The sequence below is a fragment of the Macrotis lagotis genome, chromosome X (genome assembly GCF_037893015.1).
Source record: "Macrotis lagotis isolate mMagLag1 chromosome X, bilby.v1.9.chrom.fasta, whole genome shotgun sequence".
NCBI classification, from domain to species: Eukaryota; Metazoa; Chordata; class Mammalia; order Peramelemorphia; family Peramelidae; genus Macrotis; species Macrotis lagotis.
The window spans coordinates 108,779,300-108,797,672 of NC_133666.1; the positions used below are offsets into that span (position 1 = coordinate 108,779,300).

Here is an 18,373-nt window from a genome sequence, read left to right on the forward strand (position 1 = left end):
TAGCTCAGCTCTTTATTTCCATGTGTCACTATGGATGTAACTAAATTTCCTCATATAAACTGAAGGGGATGGACTAAATCAGGACTTCTTAACCCCTTTTGTGACTTGTATTTCTTTAAACAATTTGTTAAAGCCTGGTTTCTAGTGTATAAAGTAATGTAACAAAGTAATTTAAGAAATAAAGGAATGGATTTAAATGAATAAGATAAAATATTCATGATCACAAAGGAAAATATTTCCAAAATAAAGCCATCACAATGTTTAGAAAATACATTAATGCATACCAGGTTAAGAATGCCTACACTGGATTGTCTCTATGGTTTCTAACATCTTCAACGTGGTGATTTCTATAACTTATATAATAATTTCTCTCAAATGAGTTAGCATTTGTAGAACCTTTTGCAAACCTTAAATCACTATGTACCACCAGCAATAATAATGGTGTCCATCTTTCTTAAAAAAAAAATAAGTTGTATACTAGAAGAAAAAACTAACATGTAAATAAGCATTTCTGTTATATTTATTAGAACACATAATAAACCATTAACTTTATTTTTCTTTCATCAAAAATGGAACAAGTATCTTTGAACAGAAGATACAGTGCGTTATTTTAGAATAGGGGGGATAGGATTAACTGTTGGGAAGAGTAATTCCTTTAAATTTGCATTGGGAAAAATTCCACTCTCTTTCTGCCATGAATAAATACCTCCTCTTTTAAAGCCTTCAATATCAGTGATCTGAGAGCGGCATTTTCTGTGAATTGGTAATTTAAAATCTGGGAGGGGCTGAATCTATGGAAATAAGAGAAACATTTTTGAAGTGAACATAGGTCATTTCATACATTATTACTATTTAACATATTGGAATATGTTATAGACATATATACAGAGAGACAAAAATTCATTCCCAAATAATTAAAAGATTTTATCTCCAAATAAAATATTTAGCTGGCAAATCTGGCTTAATTCATAGCTAGGGATAATTTCATGTGGAATCTTCTTAAACAATTTTAGAGTGAAGAATGACTTTATTTAAAATTTATGCCTAAAACAGTTGGTGAAGTTGTATACTGATTCAATTATTCTAGACAGAAATTTGGAACTATACTCAAAGGACTGTGAAACTATGCAAGCCTTTTAACCAAGCAATACCACTACTAGGTCAGTATCTCAAAGAGATAAAAAGCAAAAAAGGAAAAAGACCTATATGTATACAAAACTTTATAGCAGCTCTTTTAGTGCTGGCAAGGGATGTCCACCAATTAGGGAATAGCTGAACAAGTTGAATATGATTGTGATGGAATACAAGAAATGACTATCAGGATGCTTTCAGAAAAACCTGGAAAGATATACATGAACTGATGCAAAGTGAAATGAACAAAACCAAAAGAACATTATATAGAGTAACAGCAATATTGTATGATGATCAACTGTGAATAACTTATCTATTCTCAGTAATACAATGATCTGAAGGGCTTATAATGAAAAAAATTGCATCTCCAGAAAAAGAAGTGATGGAGTTTGAATGCATATAAAATACTGCTTTTTTAATTTTTTTTTGTTTTGTCTGTTTCCTTTCACCATATAACTTATGTGGAAATTTGCATGACTGCATATGTATAATCTTTATCAAATTGCTTGTGTTCTTACTGAGGGGGAGTGAAAGAAAAGGAAACAAAGAAAAGGAACTCAAAAATTTAAAAAGGGTTAAAATTGTTTTTACATATAATTAGAGATAAATAAAATATTAAACTTTTTAAAATTTATGGCTGAGGATTAGAAGGAAAATAGAAAACTGGGGCATTTTCTGTGGTAAAAGCCTCATTTCTCAAATTTGTAGAGGAGAATATGAATTTAGAATATGAATCATTCTTCAATTGGTTCTAGTCCTTCCTTATCTAAGACCACCAAAATGACATTATGTTTGAAATAAATTACACTCTGTCCATCTGTGGCTGGTAAGAACAATACAAGCTTAGAATGTTCTACCACAGGTTCGGCACAAATAGTTCATATGTCATGTTTCCTTTGAGCTGCTTCAAATCTGCCTTCCTCAAAGAGTGCAGTACCCTCATTAATGAGGGCATGCCATGCTAGCAGGCCCTGTGCCAGTGTCTACCATGCTGTACAGTCAATTCTAAGGTTCTTCAATGAGACCTTCAGGGTATCTCAATATTGATTCTTCTGACCCACTATGAGTGCTTACTCTGGGTGAGTTCTCCATAAAATAATCTGTCTGGCAAGTGTATATCTGGCATTCTAACAATGCATACAGCCTATCATGGTTGTGCTCTCTGTAGTAATGTTGGAATGCGAGGCAGTTTAATTAGAGAAAGGACCTAAGTGTCTGGTATCATCTCCTGCCAGGTGATCTTCAGAATCTTCCTGAGACAAATCAAATGGAAACGATTCAATTTCCTGACATGGTGCTGGTAGACTGTCCAGGTTTCACAAGCATATAGCAGTGAGGTCAACACAATGACTCTGTAGACCTTCAGTTTGGTAGTTACTTCTCTCCTACACTTTCTTTTGGAGTCTCCCAAATACTGAGCTAGCTGTGGCAATGCATGTGTCAACCTCTTTGTCGATATGTCCCTCCCTGGAAAAGACATTGCCAAGGTAAGTTAACTTGTCCACAGTACTCAAAACTTTGTTTGCTGTAATGATGGTTCCCACATATGGATGGTGTGGTGCTGGCTGATAGAGCACAAGCAGCAAAGAATCAATCCATACTTTGTTGCATCTCAGCTTCAGAGGTTGCACTGAGTGCACAATCATCTGCAAACAGAAGATCAGGCACCAAAATTCTCCACTTCAGTCTTAGCTTGTAGCTTTCAAGTTGAAGAATTTGCCATTAGTGCTATAGCTGACTCTGAGGTCTTGTTCATCCTCAGTGAAGATGTTTGATAACATGGTTGAAAACATCATGCTAAAAAGTATAAGAGCAAGGGACAGATCCTTGTTTCACTCCATGGGTGCCTGGGAAATCTTGAGAGCATCATCCACTCTCCAGAACCTGGGCATGCATGCTGCCATGAAATTGATGTAAAAAATACTGATGAACATCTCCAGGTAACCAAATTTTGCCATAATTTTCTATAAATCCTCACAACTGACAGTATCAAAGGTCTTGATCAGATCTACAAATGTTGTATACAGACTTCTGTTCTATTCCTGACATTTTTCTTGGAGTTATCAGGCAGCAAACAATCATATTGACTGTTCTTTCACCCTTTCTGTAACCATACTGGTTCTCAGGGAGGTGACCATCTTCTAGGTGAAGGATCAGCCTATTGGGAAGAACTCTAGTAAGAATCTTACCAGCAATGACTAAAAGAGAAATACCCTTTGTGGTTGTCACAAAACAATCTATTCCCTTTACCTTTATAAAGATAGACAATGGAAACATCCTTGAAATCTTGGGGAATAACCTCTTCATGCCATATAACCTGGAAAATATCAGTCAGTTTTTGGATGAGCAATGGACTTCCCCCACACCTTGTTGATCTCAGCTGTAATAGAATCAGCACCAGGTGCTTTGCCACTTGAAAGGAGTTTAATGGCATTCAAAACCTCTTCTTCAGTTGGAACTTTAGCTAGGGAGAGATTTACTTCAACTTGAGGTAAATGGTCAATGGCTTCTGCATCAATTGATGATGGTCTATTAAAGAAAACCATGAAAGTGTTAGGCCCATCTCTCTAGGATCACATCCCTATCTATTATTAATGTTTTGGTAGGCAGGCTAAACCAGGTTGAGGGTAACCAAGGGAATCTCAAACTCATTGGTGAGTAGTGGGGTGTTACCTACCCCAAACATGTGAAGTCTTCCGCTGGGGAATGGGTGGAAGAGAACAATTCATTCCAATGGCCATGAAGTCAGCTGAAGCAGGTGCTGTGGAGCACTTAGAGCTTGGTTAGACATCAAAGACACAAAGGTCATCCACTGTATCCAGAGCCATTACCAGTTGTCTTGACTATCTTGCTATGCTGGATCATGATGATTTTGGAAGAGAGAGTGAGGTGGGTGACTTTGTGCAGCTCTATCTCACTTAAATCCAATCTACTCATGGCAACAAAATACATCACTCATAACCATTCCTCAAAGACCTGTGACAACAGGCAACTGATGAAGCAGCAGGTGCAGATACACTGGGAGCTGTAGTCACAGCACTGAATAGAACCAGGCCAGAGTAATGGTAAATTCTAAGCACCAGAGAAAAAGCAACATTACTATTCCTCCTGGGAGTTTGCCTTAGCAAAACAAAGCGCCTATTATACTACATCTAAGAATCCATTTGTCAAGGCACCATATCATTGACCAAATCCCAATGGATTACTTATGTTACTGCTGATAGCTACTTGGATTATACTAGACCTTTGAACTGGTGAGCTAATGGCTACTTTCAATCACTACTAATTTTAAACTAAGAGGAGGAGCTGTTTACTCTAAGTAAATAGCTAAACCTCAACCTGTGAAACAAAACAACCAAAAGCCACCAAAAATTATTTCTGTTCCATTTCTTTTTTCATTTTTCACTGGATCAGGTAGCTGCTTTTCCCCTAGCATTATGTCTAAGGGTATGCTAGTCCTTAAGAGGTGTCAGTATCAAAATGAAAAGTCACACGTCTTACTTAATTTTATTTAGTTCCTGGCTTCTCTTGTGCCATATAAATTAATGGAAATTTTTATTTATTTCTTTGTTTCAAGCTACAAAGGACATTTAGCCTTGATAAACTACATAGAACCTGCTCAGTCTTGTCTGTTTTATTCTTTCTTGTACAGTAAATAATCCTTGGGTTGGATCTGTCATCCAAAAAGCACTAGATCTTCATTTCAAGTGCAAGTAATCTCTTGAAAAATTTAGTAATTATAACCTCATTTTAACATTGCAGTTCATTTGATGGCTTTCTTCATGGGAGATAGTATAAGAAGTATCTTTAAAATAACATCTAGTCTAGATCCCTTTCCTACAGTGATCCTACAGTATATGGATTAATTGGTTGCCTAGATTCTTAACACCTAGAGCACACAGTTCTATGTGGGGGATGAGAGAATTAGAGGAGAGAGGGAGAGAGAGAGAGAGAGAGAGAGAGAGAGAGAGAGAGAGAGAGAGAGTGAGTCAGACAGAGACAGAGCCAGAGAGAGAGAAAGAAGAACAAAATGTTTGTGGATATATTGAGGAGTGGTTATTGTCACTGGAATTTCCATGAGAATATTTTGGAGGTTTTTGAAAGTAGAAAGACAATTTCTGTGTGTAGAATTTTTGTGGTACACAGAAACCAGTCCAAATGTAATAAGAAAAAAATCTAAAGGTAATCATTTAGGGAGTGAGGCTAAAAGGCATAGGGGCAATGAGACCTAAAGCATATTGTCTAGGATCTCATTCCCTTATGCCATCATTGTGGTATTGGGGTGAGAAGGAAAAAGTTAAGGACTTCCTGGTGCTCCTGCCCAGGAGCTATGAAAACAAGTGATGATGAGAAATGTGGTCAGATCTAGTCTCAGTACCTAATTCAAAGCTTCATCTAAATGCAAATTGATTGGGTTTCCTTCTTTTTCTTTTTCTTTATCATAATGATCATCTTAATTTTACTACCAGCTAATAAAATTAGTAAGCTAGCTAAAAAAAGAAAAAGAGAGAAAACTCTAGTTTTCCATCCATAGAGAAGGGAGAGACCTTTCTGCCCCCAGGATGTCCAACTTTACACTGAAGTGAGTTAAATAGACTCTGCAGTCTCCCTAGTCCAGATATCCTCAGATCTGATAAAATGGCTTGGATGATATTACACATAATTTGTACCACATCTGACCCTCCACTGTCCCCTAGTGTCTGTCCACTGATACCTCATCCCGGTCTGATCTGCAAGTTTATTAGCAACATGGGTGTTGACTAAAGCAATAATGACAATAGCTCCTTGAGGCCAGACTTTTTTCTTTTTCTTTTTATCCCCCAGATCTTCACAATGTCTGTCACATAGTAAGAGCTTCATAAATTCTTGTTGATTGATTTATGTGTTATTTTAAGGTTTGCCTGAGTTTTCCACAGGAAACCGATAATCATTATGGGTTAGATTAGGCAGTAAAGACTTCATGGATAAAGTCTTTGAATTCAAGTTGCTAAAAACAGGAAATACATGGAGAGGCAGAGGTGAGAAAGAGCAAGGCAAGGAATAGATACAGACACAAATAGATTAGTTTGGTTTCAGGTAGGGGATTGGAAACATAGATGGAGTTGGAATATCAAACTAAAGAAGTCATTGGTTGTAAAGAAAAGAAAAATGATTGTTTATAAGATATGATGGAGCAGTTATGTGGTGCAGTGGATAGAGCACTGACCCTGGAGTTCAAATCTGGCTTCAGACACTTAATAATAATTACCTAGCTGTGTGGCCTTGGGCAAGCCACTTAACCCCATTGCCTTGCAAATAAAAATGAAATAAAAATTTGTTTTAAATATTTATAAGATAGGATCAAATAACAGGATTTTAGGTTTACAGAATTAGAATTTGAAGGAGTCTTTGACCCTAACTCCAACCCCATCATTTTAGAGATGAAGAAATAAAGGCAGAGGAATTTAAGTGACTTTCTCAGGGATCACATAACTAATAAATATATTAGCTGGGATAAGTTCAGTATTCTATTCACTAGTATTTTATTAAAATTATTCTATTATGCAACATGAACAAAAGGCACTGGAGGTACTGGGACTATAAGTGATAGAATGGATTATAAGATAAGGAGTCAGGACTATGAAATTTGGAATAAAGAAGAATGTAACATAGAAAATACAATAGGTAGAGAAATAGTTTAGACTAGGGTAAGTCTGAGGCAGGGTAGGCCTGATAACTCCCTACATCATATTTTCAAAATTCATGATGCAGGGCGTTATGAATATAGGAAAATTGTAATCGGAAACAGATTTTGTGATCCTTTTTTACTGTTAAACTTTGTAAAAAATCTTATCTGCTCCTGTGATGTAAATTGACCCCTATTGTTCCATTGTTAAATGTAAACTTGTAATGTCTCCTCTTTCCCACCTTCCAACTTTCAAACTTTTACCTGGTTTCAGTCACATTGGGGGGGGGGGGGGGACTTCTCCTTTGCTCTTGGTCTCCAGCCCCTTCAATACCCAGAGAATTGGCAAGACTAGGAAGGTCTGGACTAAACTTCCCTCCTGGCATGCACACTCCAAAGACTTGGCCCAGCCCCAGTTCACCCCTCCCAAACAAATCTCTACTAGCCTTTTGTTAATTTATTCCTGTCCTCAAAGTGCTTGTTGCTTCTCCAGGAGGAAAAAAGGTTTTAATCTGTATATTTTGCAGACTCCTAAAATAAATCCTGAGCAGTTTTAAATCCCAGGGATGTGTATGAATTATTTCATCATTCAAAACTCTCAATCTTAATTTTAGAGACACCAAAATTTGGCAACAGGTCTATAATGTTGTTCAGTTGTTTTTCAGTTGTGTCTGACTTTTGGGGATGCCATTTGGGGTTTTCTTTGCGAATTTACTGGAATGGTTTATCATTTTCTTCTCTGGCTCATTTTATGGATGAGAAAACTGAGGCAAACCAGATTAAGTGACTTAGTCAAGGTCACACAGCTAGTACATGTCTAAGACCAGATTCAGGAAGATGAGTGTTACTAGTGGTCAAAGTTGAACTTCTGTAATCAGAAGAAACCAGAACAGAACCGTTCAGGTAGTGGTCAGAAACAAACTGAAGAAATTAGGGCACGCACCACGTCAACTACTACTTTGTAGATAAGGACAAGGGACAGTGAGGGAGGAGAGACTTCAAAATGAGATCAATGTCTAGAAGATCAAATTTATAATAAAATAAAAATCTAGAGCACTTGGCAGACAGACCAAGACAAATGGTGGAAGTCTAAAGAAATACTTAAAATTCCAAAGAATTACCTCAAAAAAGAGAGAGAGAAATGATTGTCTGAATGCATACTGAAGTCTACTTTTTATTTTATTATTCTTGGGGATGTTTGGGGCTTTATTTTTTTTTTGCATCATGGCTAATATGGAAATGATCATGATGTTTGTTTGCCCTTTGTTCTTGAAGGTGATGCCATGACAAGCACATGAATTGGATTTGAATGAGGGATTGCTGTGCTAATCACCAATCTCACTTTCCCTTACAGAGTCATCTGAATCTAGATGTCAGACATGAATCAGGACAACTGGAGATGGCCCTGGATGTGGGCAATAAGGGTTAAATGACTTGTCCAAGGTCACACAGCTAGTAAGTGGCAAGTATCTGAGGCTGGATTTGAACTCCCTTCCTCCTGACTCCAATGCCAGTGCTTTATCCACTTCGATATCTATCTGCCCCCTAATATGGAAATATATTTTACATGATTGCACATGTATAATATAATTCTAATTGCTTGCTTTCTCAAAGAGGGGGGGAAGGGAGAGAATTTGGAATTCAAAACTTTTCAAAATCAAATGTTAAAAATTTTTGTTTACATTCAATTGCAAACAAATAAAAATTAAATTTAAAAAAATTTAAAAATTTTAAATCATCAGCAGATATGTTAGCAAAACACATATGTGTGTATCTCAACATATATATGAAGGCACAAACAAGACAGATTTGGTAACTGAGATAGCTTCCTTGTTTGGGCTATAGCGCGCCTAGATTTTTGTCAGTTATACATTTGACCTCAATACCAGCATGGTTAATTTGAGCCCTACAACCAGAAACAAGTAAGAGAATATATCTGAACAAGGTAAAGGGTCTTTTTTTTTGGTTTTACTGTACCCTATTATGTATCTGGAATGCATTGAGGTACTAATTTATTTTATAGCCACTTTAGGCACTTAGCAAGAAGACAGCCAACAAACAAATCTAATGTTAAATGCAAGAGCCTCTCTGCCTTATTTCTACTGACTCTAGCCGTGCTCCAAAATGATCTAACAGTGACATGCTCTTTCTTAATAAACTCCAGGGGCTTTGTATTATTCTCCAGGACAAAATATAAAAATTCTCTGTTTGGCATTTGAAACCTTTCATAATCTGGTCCCTTCCTACTTTTCTAGTCTTCTTATACTTTATTCCGCTTTACATACATACTGCAATCCAGAGACACTGAAGCTCTCTTGCTATTGCTAATACCATCTCCCATATCTTCACTTTTTGCCATCCTGGAATGCCCTCCCTCACCATTCTCACCTCTTGACTTTCCTGGATTCCTTCGACAGAGTTCAAATCCAATCTCCCACCAGTTTTTCCTGTTTGCTAATGCTTTCCCTTAGAGATGACCTTTCATTTACACTGTTATGTATCTGGTATACACAAAGTTACTTAACTGTTGTTTCCCCTATTAGAATCTAATGGTAACTAATGGCAAAGACTATGTTCTTTCCATGCTCTGTATACCTGGCTGATACTAAAGTATTTAACAAATAAATGCTTGTTGACTAATAGCAACATAGTCCTTATGAGATATCCCTCAATATATACCAAGTGCTGGATCACTAACATTTGTATCCAAGCCTCAAGTCAACTTTTCTCTGCCTAGCAGCATAGTCAAGGTCAAGCTTTCCTACTTTGTTGACATGCCATTTCCCAGGGCTAGGACTAGTACTAATCCTAGGTTGAGACTGAATCAATTACATTGTTGGAGCTGAGTGGAAGGACAAAGGAAGGCCATAGCTGGAAAATCTCCATGCAATTTGGGACCAGAATCATGGTGCTGTAAGCCAGACTAACTTAGACTGGCTAAACTAACCAGACTACTGCTAAATTGAAAAAGTCAGAAGAGGAGGGTATTGGGAATTTAAAGTAATAGAAAAACAAGTGAACAAAAAGGCATGCTCTAGGGTGAATAAAACTAAAAGTCCATGATACCAAGGTAACCACTGAAATATGAGATAGAATCGGGTGTTACTCAATTGGCTTTGTTCAATTTTCTTTGGACGTGTTAATGGGTTTTTTTTTTTTGCTTTTCTATGAATGAGGTTGGCACTGATCACTAGTTCCCATGCTTACTGTCCAAAAAAATTTCTGAGTTGCAATGAATGGACTTTAGAATAGTACATGGGAATGGAAAGCAGAATAAAAGAAAATTGTATAGATACACATGCTTATAATTCTTTGATTATGTTCATTAAACTTAAGATATTCCTTTGTAATAGTGTGTTTTGGATTGGTTCATTAGAAACATAAAAATAGCTATAACAAAAGTTATTAGAAATGTATTCTTATTTTTGATGCACTTTCATCATCTATCCCAATAATGAATATAATGTACTCAAATGAGTGGGAACTTCAGGGAATACAGCTCAAGCATCCTTATATTGATATTTTAAATATAGACCTGGCTAGGACCCAGTATTCTCTAGTTGCAGCCTATCCTTTTATGTCCACTTAAGAAAATAAGCTCACTGGACCTGGTTCAAATGCTGACTGCTGACCTAACCTACCTGCCTCTCACACAGGAAAAAAAATGGAATGGAATGCTGGAGACTCTCACAGGATGGGCACACAGGATGCTTTCAACTCATTAAGCAAAATAATAAATGCCAATCGGCTCTGTACATCTCAGCCTCTTTATTTGCTATAAGCCATGTGGATAGAAGAATATAACTGGGCCATATACTTTACCCTTAACTGATACAAGAAAGGGGGGTTCAGAGAATGGATGATATTTAAACTTAGTGTAGATTCAGCAGTATGGACAAATGATAAGAGTTAAAGCCGCATTTAATTCCATCAAAAGTAAAATACAAGTGAAGCTTAGGGAGATGCAGGACTCTTGGTTCAGTAAGAAGGCAGAACAAACTAAAGTCCTTTTATGATGTCCTGAAGTGCAACTATGATGGGCTGGGCACATTGTTTGAATGTCAGACATAACCAAGATCAAAAGAAATGAAGTAAATTGGGAAACAATTTTTACAACTAGAATTTCTGACAAAGGATTCATTTATAAAGTATATAGAGAACTGAGTCAAATTTATAAAAAAAAAAACCCATCCCCCCCAATTGAAAAATGGACAAAGGATATGCAGAGACAATTTACAGATGAGGAAATCAAAGTGATCCATAGTCATATGAAAAATTGCTCTAAATCATTACTGATTAGAAAAATGTAAATTAAAGTATCTCTGAGGTACCACCTCATATCTTTCAGATTGGCCAATATGACCAGAAAGGACAATCATCGATGTTGAAAGGGATGTGGAAAATCTGGGACACTAATGCATTGTTGGTGGAGCTGTGAACTCATCTAGCCTTTCTGGAGAGCAATTTGGAATTATGCCCAAAGGGCAATAAAATATGCACACCCTTTGATCCAGCAATATCACCACCAGGTCTGTGTCCTAAAGAGATCATGAAAAGGGGCAAAAACATCACAAGTACAAAAATATTCATAGCAACTCTATTTGTGGTGGCAGAGAATTGGAAATTGAGTGAATGTCCATCAATTGGGGAATGGCTGAACAAATTGTGGTATATGTATGTTATGGAACACTATTGTTCTATTAGAAACCAAAAGGCATGGGAATTCAGAGAAGCCTGGAAGAATCTGCATGAACTGATTCTGAGTGAGATAAACAGAACCAAAAGAATGTTGTACACACTAACAGCTATATGGAGATTGATGATCAACCTTAATGGACTTGCTCATTTCATCAATGCAATAATCAGGGACAATTTTTGGGTATCTATGATGGAGAATACCATCTATATCCAAAGAAAGAATTGTGGAGTTTAAACAAAGACCAAAGACCTTTAATTTAAATTTTTTAAAATATATCTTATGCAATTTTCTCTTATTTATTTTTTTCCCTTAAGGATTTGATTTCTCTCTCAACACATTCAATTTTTTTTTTAGGTTTTTGCAAGGCAAATGGGGTTAAGTGGCTTGCCCAAGGCCACACAGCTAGGTAATTATTAAGTGTCTGAGACCAGATTTGAACTCAGGTACTCCTGACTCCAAGGCCGGTGCTTTATCCACTACACCACCTAGCCGCCCAACACATTCAATTTTGATCAATGCATGGAAATAATGTAAAGACTGCCTTCTGTGGGGGGTGGGGGTGGGAAGTGAAATTGGGGAAAAATTGTAAAATTCAAAAAACAATCCAGAAAAAAAAAAGAATGTCAGATGTTTACTTGCCAGAAAGACTATTTTATGGAGAACTCACACAGGCCAAGTGCTCACAAGAGGGTCAGAAGAAGTGATACCAAGATACCCTGAAGAACTGATTGTACAGAATGGGAGACACTGGCACAGGACTACCCAGCCTGGCATGCTCTCATCAGTGAGGGTGCTGTACTCTATGAGGAAGGCAGAATTGAAATAACTCAAAGGAAACATGACATACATAAGTTTAGAGTACCACCCAGATGTTCACATGGTCTTTTTGTGCCTGACCTGGTAGAACATTCTGAGACTGTTATTGGCCTGATCGGCCATAATCGGACATGATGCAATTTTCAAACATAGTGATGTCATTTTGTCCTTTTTCAAAACAAAGGACAAAAACCACCCATCTTGTATATGTCTCTCTTTATGCACATAAAAATCTCTTCTAATGAAATATAATCTCTTTGAGGGCAAGGAGTATTTATTTTTGTATTCCTCAATCTTAGCATTGTTCCTGCATGAATAAGTGGTTAATGAACACTTTTTGATTGATAGGTGTCAGTCTAAAATTCCCAGGTCAGAATTTAGCAAGGTCTCCTCCTTTATTTCCTAGATAGTAAGTTCTTCTGATCTTTGAGTACTTTAACCTCTATAGTTCATTGAATAAAATTACAACATCTCCAATGATCTTTTGTGCATCTTGCTTATATAGAAAAACAACTGTTTACAAGGTAAAGATGGTACAGAAATAGCTATGCAGGAAAAGAACAATGCTTATTAGGAAATTATTATGAAAAAAATGGAATACCAAAAATATATTTCTTTTTATTACTTGAAAAACAAGGGGGCAGAGTCACAAGGGGATAGGGTTGATTTTTTGTTTGCCTATTTGTAGGGCTCTTAGGTCTGACTTGGAGAATATTAGAGAGACCATTTGTTCTCTCTCTTCCTCACTACTTTCCACAATTCTTAGGAGTTTCAAAGATTCTTTTGCTTTTTTCTGTCTAGATATTTCAAGGTTGTGCAGCAAGAATAGCCCAGCAGGACTCTGGGAAAGAAATATTTACTATTCTGTTCTATTTTTTCAGAGGTCATTCCTGAACCTAGTATCCTCCCTTCCTAGTCAACAAGAATTTATATAAAGCACGTATTATGTGAAGAAGGATTCAGCAAAAAAGCAAACAGTCCTTGTCCTCAAGGAACTTACAGTCCAATAAAAGAGATTTCCATTCTCAATATTTTAGGTGTGCACATAAATCTCTTCCCAATCATGAACTTTAACCCTTTTTGATCTCCCTTTTGGATTCTGAATCATATTAGAAGTTGTTAAAGCTAAGCTCCCTATACAAAGTAGTTCTCTAATTGAACTAATTGCCATTTTGATGAACAATGATTTGTCTTTGAGCTAAAATTTCCCCTATGTGATTAGTGTATGATTTAAATCTGTATGCTTAATAAATTACCTTCTTATTTTCAGCAAACCCATAAGGCTTCAGACTGCTGGATATGATCTGCCAAGTCAAAACTATTGCTAAAAATAAAAGATGCAATGTTCATGAGATTATTAGAACATTAAGTAAAAGATGGGAGGAGGCTCACTGTTAAAAATGCAAATATAAAATTAAAAAGAAAAAGTTTCCTTAATAGATTGCAGTGAGTTTATTGCCCCAACAAAGAACAGAAGAAAATTTGCTCTCTTATCCTTGTAGGAATATACTTCCTTCATAATCCAGTTTATCCCAGAGCAGGGATTGTAGTAGAAGGAACCCTGACACCCAGACTTCTTTTCAACGAGCCAAATAGATACGGCCTAGAAAAAGGCATGGATCACACATGATGAAAAGAGGAAGAACAAAAAGAATAGCTACATGATAAATTTATCAAATATTGCTTAATCTGATATTCTTTAATTTGGAATTAATATTTATGATCTATATTTCATGTAAAAAAGGCAAGAAAAAGCTTTTACAATGGAATGGAAGGGGGGAAGATAAAGTGGAAGAGGTGAAGGTGAGGGGTAATGAATGAACCTTCATACTCATCAGTAGTGGCTCAGAGAGGAAATAACAAACATACTCAATTGGGTATAAAAATCTATCTTTCCCTAGAAGAAATAAGGAGAGGAAAGGGATGGGAGAAAGGGAATGGGAGAGGGGAAGTGAGGGTGTAAGTGATAGAAGACAGGGAGAATCATGGTAGAGGGAAATCAGATCCAACACACTTTTGAGGAGGGATAAGGTGAAAGGAAAGAGAATAGAATAAATGGGAGTGGGGAAGAATAGGATAGAGGAAAATACAGCTAGCAATAGCAACTGTGGGGAAAAATATTGAAGCAACTTCTTTGATGGACTCAAAATATATAATGCAATCCAGTCCAGGGACTGGGCCAATGGTATCTGAACACAGACTGAAATACACGTTTTTTCCCCTCTCACTAAAGTGTTCTTAAGGTTTCACTATCTTTGTGGGGGAAGGGGGATTATGTTTACTTTTACAAGACTATTGTAATAGTGTGAAAATACATGAATGAGAAAGGAAGAGAAAAAGAAAACAGCATATCTCAGTCTCTACTGAGTTAATCAGTTCTCTGTCTGGAGGTGCATAGCATGTTTCACCATGAGTCCTTTGACATTGTGGTTGGTTAGAGTTACTATAGCTTTCAAAGTTGATTAAAATATTGCTGTTATTGTATAAATTGTTCTTGATCTGCTTCACTTTTTTCAATTTTAATTCATTTATTTTTTTGGAACATGTCTAATGCAAAATTAAGTTTTGCATGACTATACATATTTGTAATGGGTTTTGTTTTCTAGTCTCAATGAGTTGGAGGGGGAGGTGAAGGGAGAGAATTTGGAACAGAAAAAATAAAATTGGACCTCCACACTACTTTGTGTGTTCTCTATCAGCTAAGCTTACTGTTAACCCAGTCATTACAAGGTAGTTTATATGACTTATGGAAATAAGATGTTAGGGGTGATGGTTTTAATTTATGATAAACTTTGCTTCATAGAGAAGTTGAATACTATAAGTTTCAGGAGAATAATCAGCTCCATTGCCCCTGTTGTAAGTTGAAACAATAAGTACTGAAATTTCCTTTTATAAAAATATATTTTAAAAAATACAAAGTATATTCATGTGTTAAGGTAGCCTTTAAAATTCACATTTATCTATACTCCATATAGCAACTTTCCTTTTTTTATAGCACAGATGTGCAGAAGCAAAGATGGAAAGAAAGCCAAAAATTTTACCTACCATAAAATTTTAAGTTCTGAATGACAGTAAAACAAGAAAGAAAGTGGCTGGTATATTTAAAGCACTGAAATTGTTTCTTCCTTGCAGTCTACAAACTACTCAAAACTGTCACATTATTAGTAACTTCTTCAGACATGTTGCTAATAGCTCTATGTAAATATAGTATTTTTAGTAGTCTTTTCTTACTTAAAAAAACTTGATTATTTAAATTGGAAGATATATTTTAAACAAATTAAAAAAACATTTTATAGAGCTCTGTTCTCTCATACTTACAATGTGTGAGTAATCATAGGGAGGAACATATTCTTCACGATAGTTTGTCATATATTCCCTATAAAGGAAAAAACAATATTCATGAAAAGACACAATAAACAAAAAATAGGTTTTTTTCTTTTTGTTTTAATGTCAGTTTGGGATGCATTCATTAAACTATGACTTCCCTTGGTCTCTCTAAAGACCATGTTAAGTCAAAGAATGACTGGGGTTTTTTGTTTTGGGTTTTTTGGTTTTGGGGTTGTTGTTGTTGTTTTTTTTTGGTTTTTGCAAAGCATTGGAGTTAGGTGGTTATGTGACTTGCCCAAGGTCACACGGCTAGGCAGTTATTAAGTGTATGAGGTCACATTTGAACTTAGGTACTCCTGATTCCAGGGCCAGTACTTTATCTACTGCACCATCTAGCCACCCTCAAAGAATGACTGTTAATCTGCATTGGTTGAGAGTTTTCTCACTAATAATTCTCTAAACAGCAGTAACAGAAGCAGCATCACCATAGACCAGCATTGAACAGAACTATAAAAATAGGCAAAATTTATCCTCATTTTTATCTCCCCAATAATAGTCCCAAATACAAAGATTTTAACCTATCCCTATTCTAAAGATCTTCTCTGATGTAGTGGATAAAGCACTGGCCCTGGAGTCAGGAGTACCTGGGTTCAAATCCAGTCTCAGACATTTAATAATTACCTAGCTATGTGGCCTTGGGCAACCCACTTAACCCCGTTTGCCTTGCAAAAACCTAAAAAAAAAAAAAAAAAAAAAAAAGATCTTCTATGTACAGTCAAACAGGAAACAGGAACTTTGTAAGAACTTGTTATATTCCTGACACTAGGCTCATGTTATCGCTCAGTACCTCCAAGGTTCAAATGCATCCATCCCAGTTTTTATTTTTCATCCATAAAACTTATCTGTCCTGTGTCCCACCCCTTCAGGATTCTGTCTCTAATACCTGACAGTTAATTGGTTTAATAAATTATTCTTCAATACTTTTAAATAAGAGGAGTTAGTATCAGTATTGTACTCAGTTTCTTTATATGCTAAAATGAGGAAAATAGTACCTGCTCTATTTCCCATACTCAGTTGTGAAGATGAGAAAAGATAATGCACATGGAGGAATTTTGAATAGTCTGAAATGTTCTGCAAATGTCAATTGGTATTGATGTCTGTCTAACAGCTAATATTTATGGAACATATTCAGGTTTGCAAAGCAATTTTCATATATGATCTCATGTGATTATTATGACAACCTTGTTAGGTAGTTATTACAAGTATTATTACTGCCATTTAAAAGAGGAGGAAACAGATTTAGGAAGGCAATATCCGTGTCCACATAACCACCTAAGTCAGAATCTGAACAGAGATTTCACCAAGTCCAATTCTAGTGTTCTTTTCACTATCTTACCATTTGCAGTCATCATGATAGAGTAAAAGGGGAAGAGATAACAAACATATGGGAGTGAAATGAAACTACATCATGGTTAATGATCTCTTCAAACTATTAGAAAGATTGATTTCTGTGAAGCATGGGTGCTGTAGTGACATTTGAGCTATAAATGCCAAGAAGATATCCTATATGATATTAAAAAGATAATGACATAGAAATCTTCAGTTATGAAAAGTTTTCATCCTTACAAAAAGTCTCTTCAATATAAATAGATTACTGTACTTTTTTCATTAGTATTTTATTTTTCCCCAGTTACATATAAAAACAATTTTTAACATTCATTTTTAAACAAATTTGAGTTCTAGATTCTCTCCCTTCCTCCTCCCCTCCTCCTCTGTGGAGAAGCAGAGCAATTGAGATATAGGTTAAACATGTGTAGTCAAACAAAACATTTCTGTAATAGTCATGTTGTGAAAGAAAACAAAGGCCCTTTTTTTTAGGTTTTTGCAAGGCAAACGGGGTTAAGTGGCTTGCCCAAGGCCACACAGCTAGGTAATTATTAAGTGTCTGAGGCCGGATTTGAACTCAGGTACTCCTGACTCTAGGGCCGATGCTCTATCCACTGCACCACCTAGCCACCCTTGAAAGGCTCTTATTTTGATTATGGCTTTCAGATAGTCCAATGATTTATGAGAAATCAAGAACAATAAAATAAAACCAAAAGAATGGTAAAAATAGAAGACAGTGTGAATTTTCTCTTTGGAAAAAACAATTGACCTGGAAATAGATCCAGGAAAGATCATTTTAAAAAGCTCTTTAGGCACAGTTCCAAATAGCTCACAACTCATCAACAATGAATTAATGTCACAATTTTCCCACATCTCCTCCAACACTTGTCATTTTCCTTTTCAGTCCCATTAGCCAATCTAATAGACATGAAGTACTTCTTCAGAATTGTTTTAACTTTCATTTCTCCAATCAATAGTGAGTTAGAGCATTTTTCATATGGCTATACATAGCCTTGATCACTTCTTCTAAAAATTGTTCATATCTTATATAATAAAGTTCTTATGAGTTACAAGTATCATTATTTTTCATTTGCTCAATTCTAATTTTTAAGGAATTATTTTCTTTAGTGAGTTTTTTCTCCCCTAATTTTCTTTTTGGCCAAGTCTGCTTTTTTAAAGGCATTCTTCTCATTGGTTTTTTGGTACCTCTTTTGCCATTTGATCTAGTCTGTTTTTTTGATATGGTTTAGGGGTTTTTTGGTATCTGATATTTTTTGGTATTGTTTTTCATGATTTCTTGCAACACTCTCATTTCTCTTTCCAATTTTTCTTCTACCTTTCTTACTTGA

General features: G+C 35.9%; 1 protein-coding gene across 2 annotated transcripts in view; it reads right to left on the reverse strand.

Moving 5' to 3' along the window:
• Nucleotides 1–498: 498 nt before the first annotated feature.
• Nucleotides 499–18,373, reverse strand: part of CFAP95 (cilia and flagella associated protein 95) — an 83,311-nt gene continuing 65,436 nt past the window's right edge. For both annotated transcript variants that reach the window (XM_074202348.1, XM_074202347.1), the window contains 2 exons: nt 15,630–15,687; nt 499–791 (listed from right to left, as the gene is read on the reverse strand). In XM_074202348.1, coding sequence (XP_074058449.1) covers nt 606–791; nt 15,630–15,687 — 244 coding nt within the window. In that variant the 3' untranslated portion in view covers nt 499–605. The remainder of the gene's footprint in view (nt 792–15,629; nt 15,688–18,373) is intronic.